Source organism: Peromyscus leucopus, chromosome 2 (assembly GCF_004664715.2).
Source record: "Peromyscus leucopus breed LL Stock chromosome 2, UCI_PerLeu_2.1, whole genome shotgun sequence".
Taxonomy (NCBI): domain Eukaryota; kingdom Metazoa; phylum Chordata; class Mammalia; order Rodentia; family Cricetidae; genus Peromyscus; species Peromyscus leucopus.
Window position 1 is genome coordinate 16,277,271 of NC_051064.1, and position 19,342 is coordinate 16,296,612.

The window sequence follows — 19,342 nt, forward strand, 5'->3', positions numbered from 1 at the left end:
AGGAATCATAAGGGAGAAATGGAGTGAATTACTTGGCTGTTGACGATAGAGTGTGAAAGGATAAGAGGCAGCTCTCCCTTAGGGTATGTTGGAGAGCACCCTGAAGCCCTTGGTCTCCCCCTTTGTGCTAATATGTTCCTGAGATTCTCAAAGACAAAGCAACTTTCCTTGAATCACAGCATATACCAGTAGCAAAGTGAAACCTCCCATTTGGTCCACTTGGATGTGTTATTTTCAAATACACATGAGCCTTTCTCAGTGAGTTTCCCGAGTGCTGCAGCTCTTGCCCATCATTGCCTCAGAAGTGCTGTTAGAGCATCCAGTCTTCCAAACGAGCCTTAACTCCTCTTTATCCTCCAGATCTTCTCTTTTCCATGAGTCAAGGATATTGTAAACTTGAACTTTTAGAAACACCTTCTTATTTAAATACATTAAAAATCATACAATGAGAGTGGATTTAACAGTGATTTGCTGTGGGTTTTGAATTCCCTTTCATGTTTTACTTACTTTAATTTTGCCTCCTCCAATGATCTGCAATTCTCCAAAAGTTCTGGTAATTGTTCTTTCTCTCCAAGGAATGACATCTAACTCTCACAGAATTTTATTTTGGAGCTCATGAGCTCCATGACTTCATTGGCTTTAATGAGACCTGTTGGTTATGAGACAAACTTTCCTTTTAAACTGTTGCTCAGTGTCAAATCCACTATTTTTAGGATGGGCTTCCAAAAGCTCACTGATTGATTGGTTTCTGTGTTAGGGACCTGTAGCTAGAATTTTCCTGCCTTGCCCACAGTCAGGACAAATCTTTGTCTTCCGCCAGTCCCACAGCCACTTAGACCCAACCAAGTAAACATAGAGACTTATTTTGCTTCAAACTGTATGGCCATGGCAGGCTTCTTGCTAACTGTTCTTATATCTTAAATTAATCCATTTCTACAAATCTATACCTTGCCACTTGGCTTGTGACTTACCGGCATTTTCACATGCTGCTTGTCCTGGCTGGCGGCTGGCAGTGACTCTTTCTGCCTTCCTGTTCTTTTATTTCTCCTCTCTGTTAGTCCCGCCTATACTTCCTGCCTAGCCACGGGTCAATCAGTATTTTATTTATTGACCAATCAGAGCAACTTGACATACAGACCATCCCCCAGCACAGCAGACCATCTCACACACCTGCACTCAGGCCTGTGGTCCTAATCATCCTCTATGCGGACATGCTGGGTAAAGCCACGAGGAACCCAAGAATGGGCTCCCACAGGACATACAGAACATCCCACAGTAGGGACCTCTCTATGTAGATGTGGTTTTGTGTGCAAAAACATTCTGTAACTCTGCTGTTGTGTTCCGTCAAAGTGTTCTGTTGTAAGTGATGGACACCAATTTTCACCTCCTTTTTAGATTCATAAAATATCAGATATTCATAAAATACCACAAGTCTCATAAGGGAATGGAGATATTAAGTGTTCAAATGTTGAATGCTTTCAAATGAAGCAGTCAAACCTGAATGAAAAGTCTGGTTTATTTTTCAGATGGCAAATGATCATGTTTGAAAAGCAATCTTCCATTCAGTGACTAGACAGGTTGATACTGCTAAGTAGTCATCGTATTACTATTCAATCTTTTTCAGATATATTCAGCTTAAAGCTCACTCTGAGCAGACTGTTATTTTTGGCAACCGATTCATAGACAAGTTCAAGAGGCACTGCCTAATATTTCCTATTCTTAAATCTTAGTTTTTATCATGTGCTTACTGATGCCTTGCAAACAGGTACAGCATGAACCTATGACCTGGCTTCTCAGAGGTTCTTTGGGCTCTAAGAACACTGGCTCCATTCAAGGGTCTTGGGACTTCTACATGGAGAGACTGTATCAGTGTTTCCTGCCTCTAGTCTTAGCAGAGTTCCTTAAGCTTTAAACATGAACATGTTGAGAAAAGGAGGCCTTCAAGAGTTGGGAAGAAATGTTAGTGAAGCTATAGCCTTGCTCATATGTACAGCTGACTTCAGAAATACTCAAATGCCTTTTCTAAGAAACTATACACGTTCATCTCCTCACTCATGCCTGTAAGGAGGGAACTTGGAATGCACAGCAGTCTAGGGACATTGTGAAACAGTGTCAACTGTGGAAAACTTGTGAAAGATTTAGGTGAAGGGAAGTCTGAGATGGAAAATAAAAACACAAAAGGGCCATGAGATACAGAAATGTGTTTCAACTGAAAATCATTGAGAATTTAAAAACATACCTAAAACAAAACAAAACAAAACAAAACAAAAAACAAAACACTGGCCTGTTAAAAGGAATGTTCCCCACCTATTTTTAATATATTTACATTTCTCACAAGCAAACTCAGAGTTGGCATACTATCAGTTTCAATGCAAAGTTTACTTAACTGTCTGTTGATCACTAGCCCATGGGATTCTCATCTAGAATATTCTCATGTAAAAAATACATTTAAGTTGGGCCTAAATAAATTCTTCCCCAGAGGCTTCTTGGGATTGTTAAGTACTCTTTATATTTCTGGATGTGCAAAAACTCTGCCCAATTCATTCCTTTCTAAAAACAAAAAATTTCTCTTTTCATTGAGAAGTCTTCAGGACAGAAGCCACAATAAAATATCAAGAGTAGAAAATGGTCTTAAATTAATACAGAACCAAAATTTGTACTAGAATATTTATATTTTAATTTAGGTTCTGGATTCCACCCGCTTCCAAATCACATAGTTTCTTGACAGTGTGAGAAAGAAAATAGAAACTGCTAACCTAAATAGAAGGGAAAAATTGAAGCTGGTAATTGAGAAAAACCTCAAGCTTCATGTTTCCAGATCTACCCACGCCTCCCATCCTTTCTGCCAGTTTTTAGAGAATAATACAGTTAGTAAAAACAGAAAAATTTGAAGTCCATGTGGCTAGTTTCATAGTCAAAATCTCCCGGGTAACAGAAGTGGTTTCCTTCAACAGTAAGTTAGACTATAAAGGGTAATGCAGAAGGCACTGTGCCCCTGTGTGTGGGGAACATGCGTTATCATGATGAGACAGTGAAGTGAGTTGATGCAATAGGCTATGGAAGCCATCACTTGCTGTTGAGATCACCACGGACCAAAGCTCAGCAAGTTCTGTGTGGATACAGCCTAGCGCCCTTCACAGGGGATTGTAGTTGCTCATCATTGGCTTCATAACCACTAGGTGACACTGTTGCTTCAGGAGTTAGTGTTGGAAACACTGGTATCCTTTCCAAGGGTTCATTTCATTCTGCCAGACAAATTTGCTGAAGATCACAAAGCCAAGCAGTGGCAGAATTAGAATTCAAGCCTTCATTACTACTATCACCGTTGCTGATAGAAGTGGTATCTGATTAGAAAGTGTACTGGTGGCTAAGAGAGAACCTGCGCTTGGCAATTGTATCTCAAATCCAGTTTAGTGTATGGTGATACTGGGGACAAATATTTAAATTTGTGTTTCAGATAAATGACTTTTAAAAACTGCATGTTCACTACAAATATTTGAATTTCAGACAATCAATGATGCATTTTTTTTTGTATAAGTACATCTCAAAATTTTATGAGGCATTCCTGACACAAACTTACTTCTTGTGTTTTTCAAATTTTACTAGGCATGTATTTTCCGTTATCTGACAAGGCTCCCTTAACTATTTCTAACTAATATGGGAAGTTTAACCAAATTCCCTCGGTTTCCTTCTGCTCCGCCCTGGATACTCCCCTTTCTCTCTATTCCCCTTCCTTTCCCATGTGAGCATACCGTCACTCGTCTTCAAGGACGCTGTTGCAGCTCTGTCTTCTACACTTCTTCCTCAGTGTTGCTCTGTCCACCACCCACGTCCTTGCAGCGTTTCCACTCTTTTCTCTGTCACTTTTTCACATCTGAAATAACAATTATAGACTTCTGTCCTGAAAGTTTTCCAGCGTCATTACACTTAGGGAAAGAATGGCCGTTAGGTTTCTTAGCACTCTCTTCTTTTCAGCCAAGTGCCGTCTATTTTCTTTACCCATTACTGTAGTAAAACTGTTTTCCTCAGGGTCACTTAGCAACTTTTGAGTGTTAAATTCCATACTGCTTTAGTCACCCACCTTCTCTTTCCTAATCCTTCCCTTACCCATATTATTTCTCTTGATAATATTTATTATGATTTATCATCCCCTTTCTTGTGAGTGATTGCTTGATTCCTGATTTCTCTCATAACAGTATCATCAAAAACCAAATCACATGGAAACATTCCTCATTAACATTCTTTGACTGCAGATATTTCACCATGTTACTCAGTTTCTTCTCTGTTCATGAATCTCTCTATGTTTGGTTTTCAGTCTGATTGTATTATCAACTAAAGGGATAAGTTTCTTCCGAGACCTAGAGATTAACCGAAAAGGAATTGTATTCCATTTTTCCTATCTTGGTTTCCTGAATTGATCATCATGGGATTGAAAAAAAAAAAGTACATCCTTCTTGGATTTACAACTCATTTGGTAAACTGCAATCACCATATTGCTAATGGACTGTGCTTGTGAGAAGGAGATTGAGAGAAAAAAAAAATGCTTTTCTTGTCTCATATACAGAGTAGGTCAGCACGTTTATAGATAGCTCTATTGAGGATTGTGATATAGTCACTTTACATTCTCATTTTGGAGCATTTTCTGTTCAATATACTGACTAGAGTGTAGGAAGTTTCATGCATACTTTGTACCATATTCTTAATTTCAAGTATCAATTCTTTGAGGGTTAGTTTAGAAGTTGAGCTCTGGGCCCTAGGTTTTAATGACTCTTAAGATCTCAACTGTGTTAAATTTCATAAACTATAACATCTCCTCATTCTTGGGACTTTTGTAGGCTTGGCTAGTCTATAGAAGTTCATAGAGAGCTGATGTATTATAAAACATTCTGATCATCTTAGACACTTATATAGCAACCTATCAAAACAATGGCTTCAGATAGCAACAACAGTCATGGAATAGAAAATATTAGTAGTAGTATTTAGTTAGGTTGAAAATTTCATTTGAGCACAGGTTAGTAGGTACTCAATAAATCTTTTCTTTGTCGGCATCTAGAAGGATTGGCAGGTATATGAACAATGGGCTACTGACCACATTAATTTTTTCTCACTTTGACACTAGTCTCGAAGTACACTAAACTGTCATTTTCATGGAGTATACAGAGAATCACAATTTGTTAAAAGAGATTTAGAGATAAAATGAGGAGAATATTTTTGCTAAGGCAATTGTTTAAATTAAAATTTCCAGAACAATAACCATAAATTCATACTACACTCAGGGTCACTCCCACTAATACCTATGCCAGACACCTATAATAAATTTATGCAAATTTTTTACTGAACATGATTGATTGCTTTAGAATTCATCTTGACATCATATATTTCAGCTTTCCAGTTTAAGAACAAACCCATCTGCATTGACACAGATGGAAGTAGATTTGAGTTGTCATTAACTTAAGGGACTAAGTAGATAGATTTACAGAAAATTACAATCTAGGTAAGATTGTTCACCCCAGGAGAAGAAGAAAATCATTCAAATTGAATAATAATGGGAAACGAGACATTTATGGTATTATACCTTTACATATTAATGTTTAAAAGCATATTAAAACCTCAGCTCAAAACTGTTTGAAGTCTTGAATATGATTCAAATTATCTTAGCAAATGGTGAAAGAAATTTGTGAGAGCTAACAATTAGAATTTATCAGTGCCTCTCCCATATGCCGAGCATTGTCCTTGGTACCCACTTATCTAAATGTTCCTTTCAAAGACCTTGAGAAGTTGGCATTTAGTTTCAGCTTTGCTTGCCAAAGCTGTGCTAGTTGGTTGTCTGGCTCCATAGCATGGAACTCCAAACGTTTCTTTTCTGTATGCTTCTTTTGACATGAATAAATAGCAATATTCCTTGTAGGTTGATTTATTGCTTGAGCAGATGAATTTTTACTACCAGTAATATATGGGCTATGGCAATGAATATTGCAATTCATATGCAATGTAAACTTTGAAATTTCTAGAGTAAATCTCACTTGTGCCACTAATTAATCAGGGAAATAAAAATCTGATGCCTTACCTATTTGCTGTTTCTAGAACTGGATGAAATTCTCTGTTTAAGATCTAAAAGTCTCTTAATGTACTGAGTTTTTATTGAATTAAAATGGCTTGAGAACTTTTCTATATTTTAAAGCTATATTTATGTATATATTTATTTTATGTAGACGTGTATGTGCCTGTGTAAGATTATGTGCACCACATGCATGGTGATTGATGCCTGTGGATGTCAGAAAGGGGCATTGAATCCCCTAGAGGTGGAGTTATGGGCAATTTTAAAATCTTCATGTGTGTGCTAGGGAATGAAAGACCAGTACATTCTCACATTCTCTTAACTGCTAAACCTTCTTTCCAGCTTCTCTCTCTCTCTCTCTCTTTCTCTCTCTCTCTCTCTCTCTCTCTCTCCATATTTAAATAACTACTATAATTATTCATGTTCTCTTTTTATATTACTTTTATCTCACTGTCACCCAGTTTGGCTTCTGTAGACAAGTATGAGAGCTGAGAAGTTCTGATTAGTGTTTTAAGGATTGTTTTGGGAATTGGACATCGCTTATAGCTCATGTTTGATTTATGTTGTCAATTGTAGAATAGAAATCATCTAGTAAAAACAAGCTCAAAAGAAAAAATATATATTTTGTGATTTTAAAGTCTCATGGAAAGTCTAACCATCGGTACTTTAACTATTTACTAAATGACCACTTAGTCTAGAAACTAGACATCATGAAATGTTAAGTCAACACACAGAGCCAGAAAATGAGATGGCTCAAAAGATGGATTTATTGTAGATCTGGGCTTGTGTAAAATTTGTTACAGAAAAACACTTTTGGATCATGGGAAAAATAGTGGCCAATAAAATGGCATCATTACAAATGGTTCTTTGGCACTGGGACTCTAGCATTTTACTTATAAGGAAGTAATAAGAAATATGGGTTTAAAACTTACACCAAGATGTTTCCTCAGTGTTATCTGTAGTAATGAAAATCTTAGAGTAACCAAAATGTCCATTCCTTGATAGAGAAGCATGTGTAGCATGTTTACTATGGAGCATCTGTAAGGAGGAGGCTTGCTGATGTTCATATATAGTCCTAGAGACACACATTGGGGACCATGATGCCTAAACTATGCAAAGTAAAACATTTCATAGAAGAAATCAGGGTATCAGCACAGAAGTTGAAACTAGCAATATGGGTATAGAACAGATTTGCTTATTCAACACTTCTCTGTATTTCAAAAACCTATTTTATAATGGTAATTTGATGATTTAATTGGAAAATGAAGAAAAATATTGGTAAAAGTAAATAGTTTTCAAGTTCTTATCCAAGCACCAGCCCTCTGTGCTTTTCCATTTATCTTCACCCAAAGAGTACAAAGCCATAAAGTTTTAAAGTCATAACAGTAATGTTAGCTTTGCATTTCATTTTGATTGATTGATTGATTGATTGATTGATTGATTGATTACAATACTGGGGATTCAATCTAGGGCTTCATACATACTAATCAAAAAGTCTACTACTGCCGGGCGGTGGTGGCGCACGCCTTTAATCCCAGCACTCGGGAGGCAGAGCCAGGCGGATCTCTGTGAGTTCGAGGCCAGCCTGGGCTACCAAGTGAGCTCCAGGAAAGGCACAAAGCTACACAGAGAAACCCTGTCTCGAAAAACCAAAAAAAAAAAAAAAAAAAAAGTCTACTACTGAGCTGTATCCTTGGGTCTCTTTTCACTTTCCTGTTTTCAAACAGGGTCTGTCTCACTAAGTTGTCCAGGTTAGGTATGAACTTGTAGTAATCCTCCTGTTTCAGCCTCTCAATAACTGTGATTAGAAGCCTATACCACTAGGTCCATCTTCAGCTTTGCTTTTGACATTGGACCTAGTGTTAGATGTATATATGAGAACAATTTGGTCAGTGTCAACTTTGTAAGTCACCTTAATGTGAATATACCTGTCTCCAGATGAAACTATTAATGTTGGAAGGAAGACTCTTACAAGAATTTTAAGTCCTGGGTCTTAGCACTACCTTATACTTTTTGACTAAAACCAAAATTATCACCTTCCAAAAAGGTATAAAAATGACTACTGTGCTGTTTTAGTCTTTTTAATTAGGGGTGACCATGAGGTGCTATTTCAACTTCATGTGCTAATGAGGCAAGATTCATATTGATTTTGAATTTCTCTTAAAAGTAGTCAAACCCTATTTACTATGTGAGGGAAATTCATGCTGGGGACTGACTCTTCTGCAAAAATACTGGGATTTATGGAATATTTTAGGGATTTCCCTCCTGAATAATATTAAGTTCCAATATGATCTCTTTTTTCTTTATGATTATTATTCATAATAATTCATCCCAAATGTGGGCTATATATCCAGAGAGTCAATGTAGTCATGGGGCAAATTTCACTCTCTTCTTTGTTTCTGTACCAAAGTTTCATGACTGGTGAAGACAGTATACTTGGTTTGATATGAATCCTTAATATTCATTTTAGACACAATTAAAAAAAACTCATTATATTTGGCCATTCCCAATTCTTTATAAAGAAATTTTATTCTTAAGTATGGTTACGAGTAGACATTCTGCATGACCGTTTTGCATGCAGTGGCTGGAGGAGAATGTCCGGTGTCCTGGTTAGTCGGGGTCTCTTCCTGAGCTTGAAAGTAGGCCAGCGGTCAGAAAATCCCAGTGATCCTTCTATGTCTTCCCTACTACATACAGCATTGGGACTGTCAGCACACATTATCACATACTATAAACTAACAACAGAATGGGGAAAAAATGAGGTTAAGGAAGAGGTTTGTAAGTTCTACTTAATCAAAGGCAGTGAGTTAATCGAAGTCAGTAAGTTAAGCACATTATTGAGTCCATCTCGCTCACTGTTGGTGAGCTCATGATTGGACTGGTTGGTTTGTTATGAGAAAACATTGTGGAATCAGGACTTCAGTTGACTTACATGTGGAATGGTATTTAGGAAAGGAACAGCTCCTAGGGAAAACAAAGAACTGTTTTCAGAAATTGTAGCACTGAATGAATTAGGCTGGAAGCTGAGAGTCTGTAATATAGTACAGAGGTTAGGATGAAGACCAAAGAGTAGAAATCTTAAATAGTGGGTCTTGGCTTACCAATTAGGAAAAAATGTTCTAATAGTCAGGTCCAAAAATTGGAAGAGGCTGTTTTTCTAAGCTTGTTAACTTCAGTCATTAGAAAATTAAAACTGAATTTGGGTTAAGAGCTATGCCTATCTATATAAAAATTCGCCTTGATTAGAAGATGGTACCATGTTTAATTGACTTAAGAATAGTGGCCCCTCTTTGTGGATGCATCTCAATATCTGCATCTGGTGAACAGAGAAAAGCTTTCATCTCGACTTCCCCTTTCTCCTGCAGATTGAGCCTTATGCAGTGTCTTTTTTTTTTATTAGAAATGCTGTAGATCAACTTTATGTAGTAGACATGAGCTAGAAACTGATGTTATCTATGGTCTGTGAGTCTGTGTTTCCAGGACAACTTGGATACATATCAGTGCTTTAGATTCCCTGCCCCTGTACAGGTGAGGTATCATGCCCAAATCAAGTCATATGCCAGTCTTTACTTACATCTCTCAAAACCCAGTAAATGTGATCCAGTTTATAAGCAGCTTAATATTTCCCCAAAGACTCTGACCTCACTCAGGCCTGGCCCAGTTCCCTTATGCTTCATAATCGTCTTGAACGCTCTCAATGTGAACCCTACACCTCTGTGAAGACTCAAGCCAGGAGGGTGGCTACCTCTCTTAGGCCTTCTCCCTCTCTTCTGCACATTCTGTTCAGGCTTTCCTCTCTCCACAATGCAGATTCTATAATATAAAGAAAAGGACTTATGTTAAAAACAAGAGCATTTCTTAGAATTTGAAAGGGCAAGGAGAAGCTGAGCAAGCAAAGACAACAGCTCTCCCGATTTTCTCCCTACTCCCTCCACTTGCTTTCTCTTAACAGATGATGCCTATCATTTTGGAGCACGGTGTGGCAATTATGCTCCAACAGCCTAAGTGATCCTTGAGTCATTTCAGCAGAACTACCATACTCATAATTGCCTAGTGGATGCTAGCTATGTCTACAGTTCCTTTTATTAAATCATAAAGGAAAAGATAAAGAAAATTGTGGGAATAAACCCTATTCATAAGGTATTTATAATATGAGTGAGACAGAAGAAAAACATGTGAGAAAGATGTAAAGGAAGAAAAAATATATCATAAAAATGACTCAAGCTCTACATCTGTGAAGGCTACCTGAGTACTAACCATATAGCATGATCAGAATGCTGGGGATCCAGGAAAATATTCATGGAAGATGTAGATTTTAGTAAATATTTTGAAGATGTGAAGAAGAGGATCATGTGACTAGGGATGTCAGTATGTGGTAGCCTGTGAACTGTTACTTGTTGGAACACAAGGTCTGGGTAGGATGGGAGGAATTTACCTCCAGTGGTAATGAAATCCCCCTGTGCCTGAGCATACAGCTTGTCCTGTGTGACTTCATTATTTATTTATTTATTTTTTTTGCTAGGAGGATGTTAATTATACCTTTTCCTATTTCCTACATTAAATGCCCCCTAAAGTCCTAAAGTATAGATAATACTTACCTTCCCCTCCTCCACAGTGATTATTTAATACATACTTGTTGAATTAGAGTTTACGGTAAGCTAGTTGGGGGCAGTGAGGAATAGAAGAATTACACTATTTTTCTTAATAAGTTTGAGTTTAAAGTTGGAAATGACAGAGATTTAAACATGTTAATGATGTGATCAAAATGATGTTTCAGGAGGAAGACTTTCCTGTCAGTCCATATCTGAAGTGGAAGACAATCAGAGAATCTTTTGATGTCTATAGCTGTTCACTGGACATTCAGGAAAGAGATGGCCCATATGGGTGGTATACAATACTGAACATTAAACTACCTTTAGTCACTGGAACTTTCAAATAAATATTATTAGTCTTAATGAACTTTATGAACTGGCTAAGTCACTTTGAGAATTTCATGTGTGTGAAGAAATTCCTCATAAAGCTTTTTTTGTTTGGTATTGCTGATTATAAATAAGGCTGACAGCATGCTCCAGAGTAAGGTTTTGGCAGGCTTTAAGTAATGTGTCTGCATACAGGATTGGAAAGAATGGAAGCAGAGCTCTAGATTTAAACTTTAGAGAAGATTTTTGGGAAGGATTTATTTTCTTAGGAACTGTCTGATGAGCCATCTAAGCACTAAGCTCTGATACAACTCTATCCCCTTCAGAGCAGGAATGTTTTAGTATAATTGCTGGCACTGATGTGATACAGGCAGTTCTGTGTAGATTCACTTTTACTCACAAAAGGTCCAGGAGAATTATTTGTGTCTAGGATTTAACAGAAACTTAAAAACTAGAAATCACAAAATAGTTATTGATTGGTGACTTCAGTGAAGTTTTCAATGATTTTTCTTCTCATTTTTTTCAGCATAGGTTTGAACTTATAGCCTAGATTTATTTTAAAAATTTCATGTTTATCTTAGTTAAAGTTATATGCAATGTGTGCATACATAGTTTCTGATTTTCATTGTGCGTATATGCTGAGCAGGGTACATACAACACAGGGAGAGATGTCCACTTGCAAAAGAAAGTCCACCTAAATGTCCTATTGTGTTGCATTTGTCTTCTGAGGCTATTTTTATATCAAATGATAACTTTAAAATGCTACAATTTGCAGCATCCTCTCTGAATGAGATTCTTCCTTCTCTCTTTTCCTCTTTCTTTTTGTTTGCTATGGACTGAACCAATGGCCTCATGCTTGCTAGGCAAAAACTATACCACTGAGCTTCATCTCAGTCCTGATAAGACTCCTTCTCTATAAACCTTTAACCTGACCCTGAGCTAGAAATGTATTGACGTGTTAGAAATTTAATGTGATGTGAATACTGGAAAAATACGGAATAAATTCCATACATTCATATAAGACGTACATATCTTTATATATTTAGGATTCATAGAAAATGAAAAAAGTATTGCCAAGTAGCTACAAAGCAAGGGATATCATATTTTGGAAGGTGAGAAAGTAGCTCTTCCACTTAATTTACGTAGTGGGAGAAAGCACAGCAGGGGTCCTTTAGAGACTCCAGGGACCTAAATTCTTACTGTTCTAATAGCTTCCAGTGTCTGCTGTCCAGTTTCTGGACAAATGGACTTAGAAAGCACTGCAACAAGCTACATGCATGCTTTCCTTCCTTTTGGCTTCACAGTTTTTACTTAGAATATTGGCTTTTTGGGTTAATTCCAATGGTTCAGATCATAATGTAAGCTTATTCTTTTGGAGGCTGTGGGAAACAATAATACAATAAAATCTTTGACAGTCTATTCTGTTATAAAATGTAACACTCATTCTTAAAAGCACAACACTCTACTAAAAGTTATGTCAACAAAAGATAGTATTACACACACACACACACACACACACACACACATACACACACACGAGTGCCACTTCAAACAATAGTTTTAATGATACCAAATTCCTCAATAAATTTTTCTTACAGTGACATAAGTATGTTAATTAAAAACTTAGACAATCAGTGAAAAGTGAATGAGCAGAGACAAGAAGAAAAATAAACTCTAGCCACAAATATTTGCTCATTGTGGTACTTATTTCTTTAGCCCAGGAGATGAAATTTCAGTTTGTTTATAAGAACTAGCTAGTCCTCCCTCAGATGACACAGTGGCTAGCTGAATGTTTTTTGTATGAATGAAAACCTCGTGTCCCAGAGAATAAAAAGACAAGGACTCACATAGTCTCCTATCAGGTTTCTGGCTTTTGTGGATTTGGCAATTTTTAGACATGTTGAAAATATACACCTCAAAGAAGTATGACTGTCGTCTCTGAGCATATTCTGTACAGCAGATCTCTCTGGCAGTCATGACTTAGCTATAGCTTGTAGGGAGACACTGGGCTGGCCCCGTGCTTCCTGGTTCATTAGCATAGCCCAGCCCACTTCCAACACACGCCCAGAACTACCTCATTAACCATTAGGAATGCAGCCAAAAACATAAGACGACAGTGAATATAAAGGGAATTACTGGCAAGGGAGCTGTAACCATCTCACCACTGAACCCATTACTTTTCCAAGATCAGAAAAGTATTACATTAACAGGAATCATTTCTTATTCAGATAAGAATTCAAGGTTTGGGTCTATCATTTTTATCTAGAATAATTAGCTGAACTATGCATAGTAAGGCATGCTGCTTAGTTGCATCCATTATGTTTCTGCAACGTCTTTCTGTCTGTCTCTGTCTCTCTGTCTGTCTCTGTCTCTTCTCTCTCTCTCTCTCTCTCTCTCTCTCTCTCTCTCTCTCCCCCTCTCTCTTCTCTCTCCTCTCTCCCTCTCCCACTTATTATTTTCTGGATAGCTTTGACATTGTAAACCACAGACGAATTGGAGCCTGGCATTGAAAGGAGGTGTTCAACAACGATTTTTTTGTTTCCTTGTCTGAAGAAGTTGACTACTACAGGAGGGATCTGAAAAATGACGGGAGCAAAGAGGAAAAAGAAAAGCGTGCTGTGGGGCAAGATGCACACCCCCCACTGTGAAGACATTAAACAGTGGTGTAAAAGGCGCCTACCTATTTTGGAATGGGCACCACAGTACAATCTGCGGGAAAACCTGCTTCCAGACACTGTGTCTGGGGTAATGTTGGCAGTTCAACAGGTGACACAAGGTAAGTGTTGCATTTGCGTTTACAGTTTTGTTCAGAATGGATGTTGCTTTGCTTCTTGGATGAGGATTATGATCCAGACGTGACAGTCTAGTTAATGAAACAGACTTTTAATAAAATAGATAATAACATTAGGAAAATAAGAAGAGTAAATGTTTCTGTAAGATTTTCCTAATTGCTTTTAAAATTACTTGGCTTTTTTTTTTTTTTTTTTTTGGCTAGGAATTAAGCAATTAAGCACCAACCCTTGAATGGAATTACATATTTTTCAATGTTAAAGTTCATACTGATTCAAAGTAAACTATCAGTAATTGTGGGAAAATTAGCTCTTATAACTTAACTGTGCTGACATAATTTCCTACCTTCATCAAATCAAGCTATAAAATATTTCCTGTTTTGAACACAATCACCTTTCAGCCTAATTAGCACCACACACTTACCTGCTGTAGCCTTGGGACTTGCTATAAGCAGGAAACAAAGCTTTAGTACATAAAGGAGGCTTATTGCCAAGATCACTATTTGCACAGAGAATCCTCCGACCCCAGAGCTTGTGCAGGCTGCTTATGCCTGTTTACTTCTGCACTGCATTTCCTGAAGCATTTGTGTCTCAATAAGAAATGGAACAGGGTAAGAAATCAGACTTTCCCAGAGCAGAATCAGAAAAAGACATTCTAGGTTGATTGTGTGTGTGTGTGTGTGTGTGTGTGTGTGTGTGTGAGAGAGAGAGAGAGAGAGAGAGAGAGAGAGAGAGAGAGAGAGAGAGAGAGAGAGAGAGAGAGAGAGAGAGAGAGAGAGAGAGAGATATTTGCCTAACGGTATGTTCATCCAGGTTTTCGCTAATTCAGGTAATAATTTTCTACCTGTAGCCAGGGAAGGAACCGATTTCTCAACTTTCCAGCTTTAAAACTTTGGAACAGTTTTCTTGGCAAAGACTCCTTGAGATCATATTTCCATGCAGTCTCACTACCTCCCTGGCTTTAACTATTATTTATTCTGTTCAATTATAAGCATGCTTTTAATGAAATTATTCTGTAGCTGGAACAAACTGGTTGTGTATTTCTGTTTGCAGTCTGATTAGGAACATCTGCATAGGGGCCTTTAAGAGCCACAATAGTATCATACTTTATGGGGTCCAATTTTACTGCTTAACTCTGTGTTGTATTTTTAATGACCATTTTGCCAACAGCAAAGCATAGTTAATCTTTAAAAAATGCAAAGTTAATATCAGGTCAGAACATTTCTAGCCTTTCTTGTATTTGATTTTAAATTCCAGATGAAACACTACATGTCACTTGAAAACTTAGGTGATGGACTTAAACAGGTTCCCCTCCCTGACTGGATAGTTTCACCATATCCCATACATTTATTTTGTGTCTATTCAATATAAAATGAAAGAGGAACAATTATGATTTTAGCAGTATTTGTCTTGTTATTTTTGAAAAACACCCAGTGACCAAGAACATCTGGGGATGTGGTGCAATTTCCCTGGGCTCATCATTAGGATATGGTTTATGTGTAAGTCTTTGGTAGTTAGTTAGCTTTGCTTAGCTTTTGAGTGACTCTGTTTAATGGGTCATGCGTTACATTGATTAGGAAGATGCGCATTGGTATGCCTCCAGCTGGTGAAAACAGAAAGCTTACTCAGCTCTGGTATCATGAGAAGAATGGATCAGACTGCTAGGTCCCCGGTAAATGGACAGTTACACTGCTAGGAAGAATGTAAATGCTTTTCCTGTTGTAAGAAAAGATGAACTCTTCTTCAAAGTACCTTTTTTTTTTTTTTTTTTTTTTTTTTTTGGTTTTTTCAAGACAGGGTTTCTCTGTGTAGCTTTGCGCCTTTCCTGGGACTCACTTGGTAGCCCAGGATGGCCTCGAACTCACAGAGATCCACCTGGCTCTGCCTCCCGAGTGCTGGGATTAAAGGCGTGTGCCACCACCGCCCGGCTCAAAGTATCTTTTAAAAATGCATTTCTCAATCTCTTTCAATCTCTTCTACTGTGAAGTGTTCAAAAGTAAAATATTAGGAAGCCACTATGTGTTGCTACAGACCCACTATTTGAAATAATCCAGAGTTAACAGCAACCTTTGTGTGGGAGGAAATGGAGGCTTTACAAGGTACATTTTTCAGGCCCTCATACCTGGGATGTGGTGGAGTCAGGACTCGAGTCCAAAGCCAACATGCTCAACATTTTCGCTTTATACTCTATACTGCCAAAAGCATCAGACTTTTTGTAACACCAATGTTATTTGTAATAGGAGACATTTCTTTGGAAAAGTCTGAATGTCTTTCTCTTCAAATGAGGTCCGTATTCAGGTTTCATCCCTGAAATTTTAGAGTGAAAGCAGAAGTGAGCAGAAAAGCACATCAAGGGGGCCATGCAGACATAGACTTCCTCTTCTGCTGGACGCCGGTGCTTGTGATCAGCCCTGTGTCTTTAGGGAGATTAGAAGAAAGAAGGAATAAGGTTTGCTCTTGCATTGTAATGTAAACAATAGAAACAGATCCCTTTTGACTTTACTGATATGTAAAGCAGTATTTAAGTCATTTAATGCAGTTGAATTATAAGGAATTTTTGAACTCAATGTCTTTTAACCTATAAATCCTGAAAAGCAATAAGCCTCCACCTAGAAATCACTTTTCCTTTCTCTTATCTTTAGAAGTGGAGTCAAAGCCATGATAATGAAAAGTATCCTGAATGATACCACGGTCATGTTAAATTATTTTATTCAAGACTTTCTGTGAGATAGATGTTATTCATATACTGGGTTCCTCTGTTGCCGTTCCTGTGGGCTGTTTTTTAGACCTCTTTCTTCTGTTTTTCCCCCCTCCTATTTATTTGGGCATCTGTTCTAATGAACGTTTATAGATTTTTGCCTCCTCTGCTTCCTATCATCTTAGAGATATTTATCAGACATCCCTATCTTAGAGACTCAAACCCTGGCCCTATGCTTGAAAGCTCTGTAGATAACTTATCTGCATAAAGGACTCTAACACCATCACTATGCTACAGAAGCTTTCTTTTCAATCTGAGAGCCATATATTAATCTACACCAACCTAGATTGTTCTAGAAGCACACCAGATGCCAGACTGCTCATCCTATCACTAGGGAACTGATCTAAAAGCACTCCAAATGGAACATTTGGTCTTCTAAAACAAACACTAGATATTACTATCCCAGCCAGAATTACAGTAAGCAATAATAAAAGGCACAAATGTATAACACTGTCAAGAGATCTCTTGGCATATATACCAAAAGGAGGTCTAGAGCAGCTAAGTAAGTTGCCTGAAGCCACACACAAAATAAGTGTGAAAGACATTTGACCTCAAGTAACCTGGCTTCAGAGTCTCCTGCTGGCTTTTGCTTAGAGGGAGTCCTGTTTGACATTCTGAACTCGCCCCCTTCTCCTGACAAAAGCCAGTCACCAAGTTCTTTGATGTCTGTCCTCTGGCTATTGTTATGGAGTTTGTGACCCCTGGGGAAGGACCATAGACTTAATCCAATTATAATTACAAGATTTATTGATTAGCTAGTACCAGGATAAACAATCTCTGAGCCAAATTTGAGATTGCCATGCAGAAGGGGTGGGGGAAAGGACTTTTAAAGAAGAAAACCACAAGAAGATCTTCAATATCTATGCAAGCAAGAAAAACTGCTCTGTTCTGCCAGGTTAAGTGGTTAAGGCAACTCAAAACAATCCTTGGGTATCTGTGGAAGCAAGTTGCAGAAGCAGAAAAAGCAGTTAATTATAGCATAACAAGTAGATAGTCACGGCTGTACACTTTTGGGTGGGGGTCACTGAGTGAGGGTCACTGGGAACTTATCTTCCAGGGACTGGAGTCAGAGACAAATGGCTGGTGGGCACCAACATGGATGCCTGGCATAAAATGGAGCTTCTTCAGCCATAACGTTATCTTTCCAGTCAAGTAGCTTTGTTTCATGTCCTTGGTACTTTTTAATGGGCTGAATTACTTAAGACATTGCCTTGTGGCTCTTCACTGTCTGCTCTGCCTCCTGGAGATCTATGTCACACTGCCGCCAGTGTACTAATACAAACATAACAGGCCGGTCATCTTGCTTCCCTGTGCATAATTCCTTAATACCCATCTATTTCTGCTAGAATAAAAAACTCGAATTACTCAGCATGTCTTATTAAATGGTTAATAATCTGGGCCTCACTGTCTAAAGCTGTACTAAAGGAGAGCTCCCCCTCTAGAATCCCTCCTCTGTCTCCTGGGAAGAGGAATGTTTTCCTCCTCCTCCCTTTGTCCTTTTTACTTATCTCTGTGATAGGCTTTATTTAATACATGGTATTGTAAACTTCTGATAGAGTTCTTTCCATGGTCTGTGAACTCTGAAAACAAAGACAGTGTTTTCCTCTTTGTGTTCTTACCAACCTGGATATTACCTAGCACAGGAAGTCGGTTGTAGGTAAATATTGAAAGATTTAAGGCATTCCCTAAGGCCCTGGTTGTCCTATTGTGGCTCGCTGACACCGTAGGAAGGCTGTTGAATTCAATTTAAATCTGATGCTTTGAAAATAAATGTAAGAAATATACCAGCAGTGAAAAGGCATTAAAATGTGAGCAATTGGGCTCTTCCCCCTTCTTGTATCCTTCTAGACCAATCTGCTAAAGACTCATTTCTTTGTCCCAAACAATGCTGGTTATTTAATTTTTTGTTTTCAAAATAGTTTTTGTTAGTTCTTTGATAATTTCCTACAGTGCATTTTGATCACATCCATCCCCTTCTTCAAACTTTTCCCAGATACCCACTCCCCAATTTCATGCTCTCTGTCTCCGTGCCTCCCTCTCTCCCTTCTTCTGTTCCTCCCTTCCACACCTTTTCTGTCACTCTTCAACCAATCAAGTCCAGTTTGCATTGGCTGACCATTCCTGGGCGTGAGACCTGTCCTGGTGTGTCAAATAATGTTAATTATTTTTGTCCAACCAACGCTAACAAGATGAATATGTCATATAAAAATTCAAATGCCTTCTTTTGGAAAGAGGGAGGAGGTGGCAACACAGCCCATATTCCCGTGTAGGGGAGCTGCTCCTCACTGCACTGTGACAGGGTGGTTCTTGAGCCCACCATCCACTGACCCACTGACACCCTCCCAGCATCCCCAGCATCTGCTGACCCTACAGCTAGCTGGATTTGTTTTCTTTGCAAGAAACTGTCTATGGCGAAATGCTTTGAACCTGACCTTAACTAAAATGTTTATAGGGAGATTATGTAGTCATAGGTTCTTAAACCACATAATGGAACTGATAGGCCTGGGAATTGGGCCAATATATTCCTATATTGATGGTGTCTTCTTTACCCTATACATTTTTTACATTTATTTATTTTACATCCGTACTGTAGTTTTCCATCCCTCCTCTCCCCTAAATCCCCCTCCCCACACTCCTCTGTTCTCACCCCCCAATCCATTCCTCCTTCACTTCCGTTCAGGGAAGGGCATGTCTCCCATGGATATCAATATAACATGACAAGTCAAGTTGTAGTAAGACTAAGCACCTCTCCGTGTATTAAGGCTGGACAAGGCAACCCAGTATGAGGAGTAGGGTTCCAAGTCAGTGAAAGAGTCAG

At 38.2% G+C, this 19,342-nt stretch overlaps 2 protein-coding genes across 4 annotated transcripts in view; both read left to right on the forward strand.

The window, feature by feature from the left end:
- Positions 1 to 11,022, forward strand: part of Lrrc69 (leucine rich repeat containing 69) — a 133,606-nt gene extending 122,584 nt beyond the window's left edge. Inside the window, exon 9 of the mRNA XM_037202390.1 lies at positions 10,836 to 11,022. The gene's annotated coding sequence lies outside the window, so the exon portion shown is untranslated. The remainder of the gene's footprint in view (positions 1 to 10,835) is intronic.
- An 89-nt stretch (positions 11,023 to 11,111) lies between these two features.
- Positions 11,112 to 19,342, forward strand: part of Slc26a7 (solute carrier family 26 member 7) — a 127,202-nt gene continuing 118,971 nt past the window's right edge. For 2 of the 3 annotated variants that reach the window (XM_037202388.1, XM_028871614.2), the window contains exons 1-2: positions 11,112 to 13,218; positions 13,531 to 13,753. In XM_037202388.1, the coding sequence (XP_037058283.1) occupies positions 13,561 to 13,753 (193 nt within the window). In that variant the 5' untranslated portion in view covers positions 11,112 to 13,218; positions 13,531 to 13,560. The other variant, XM_037202389.1, reaches the window with a different exon arrangement.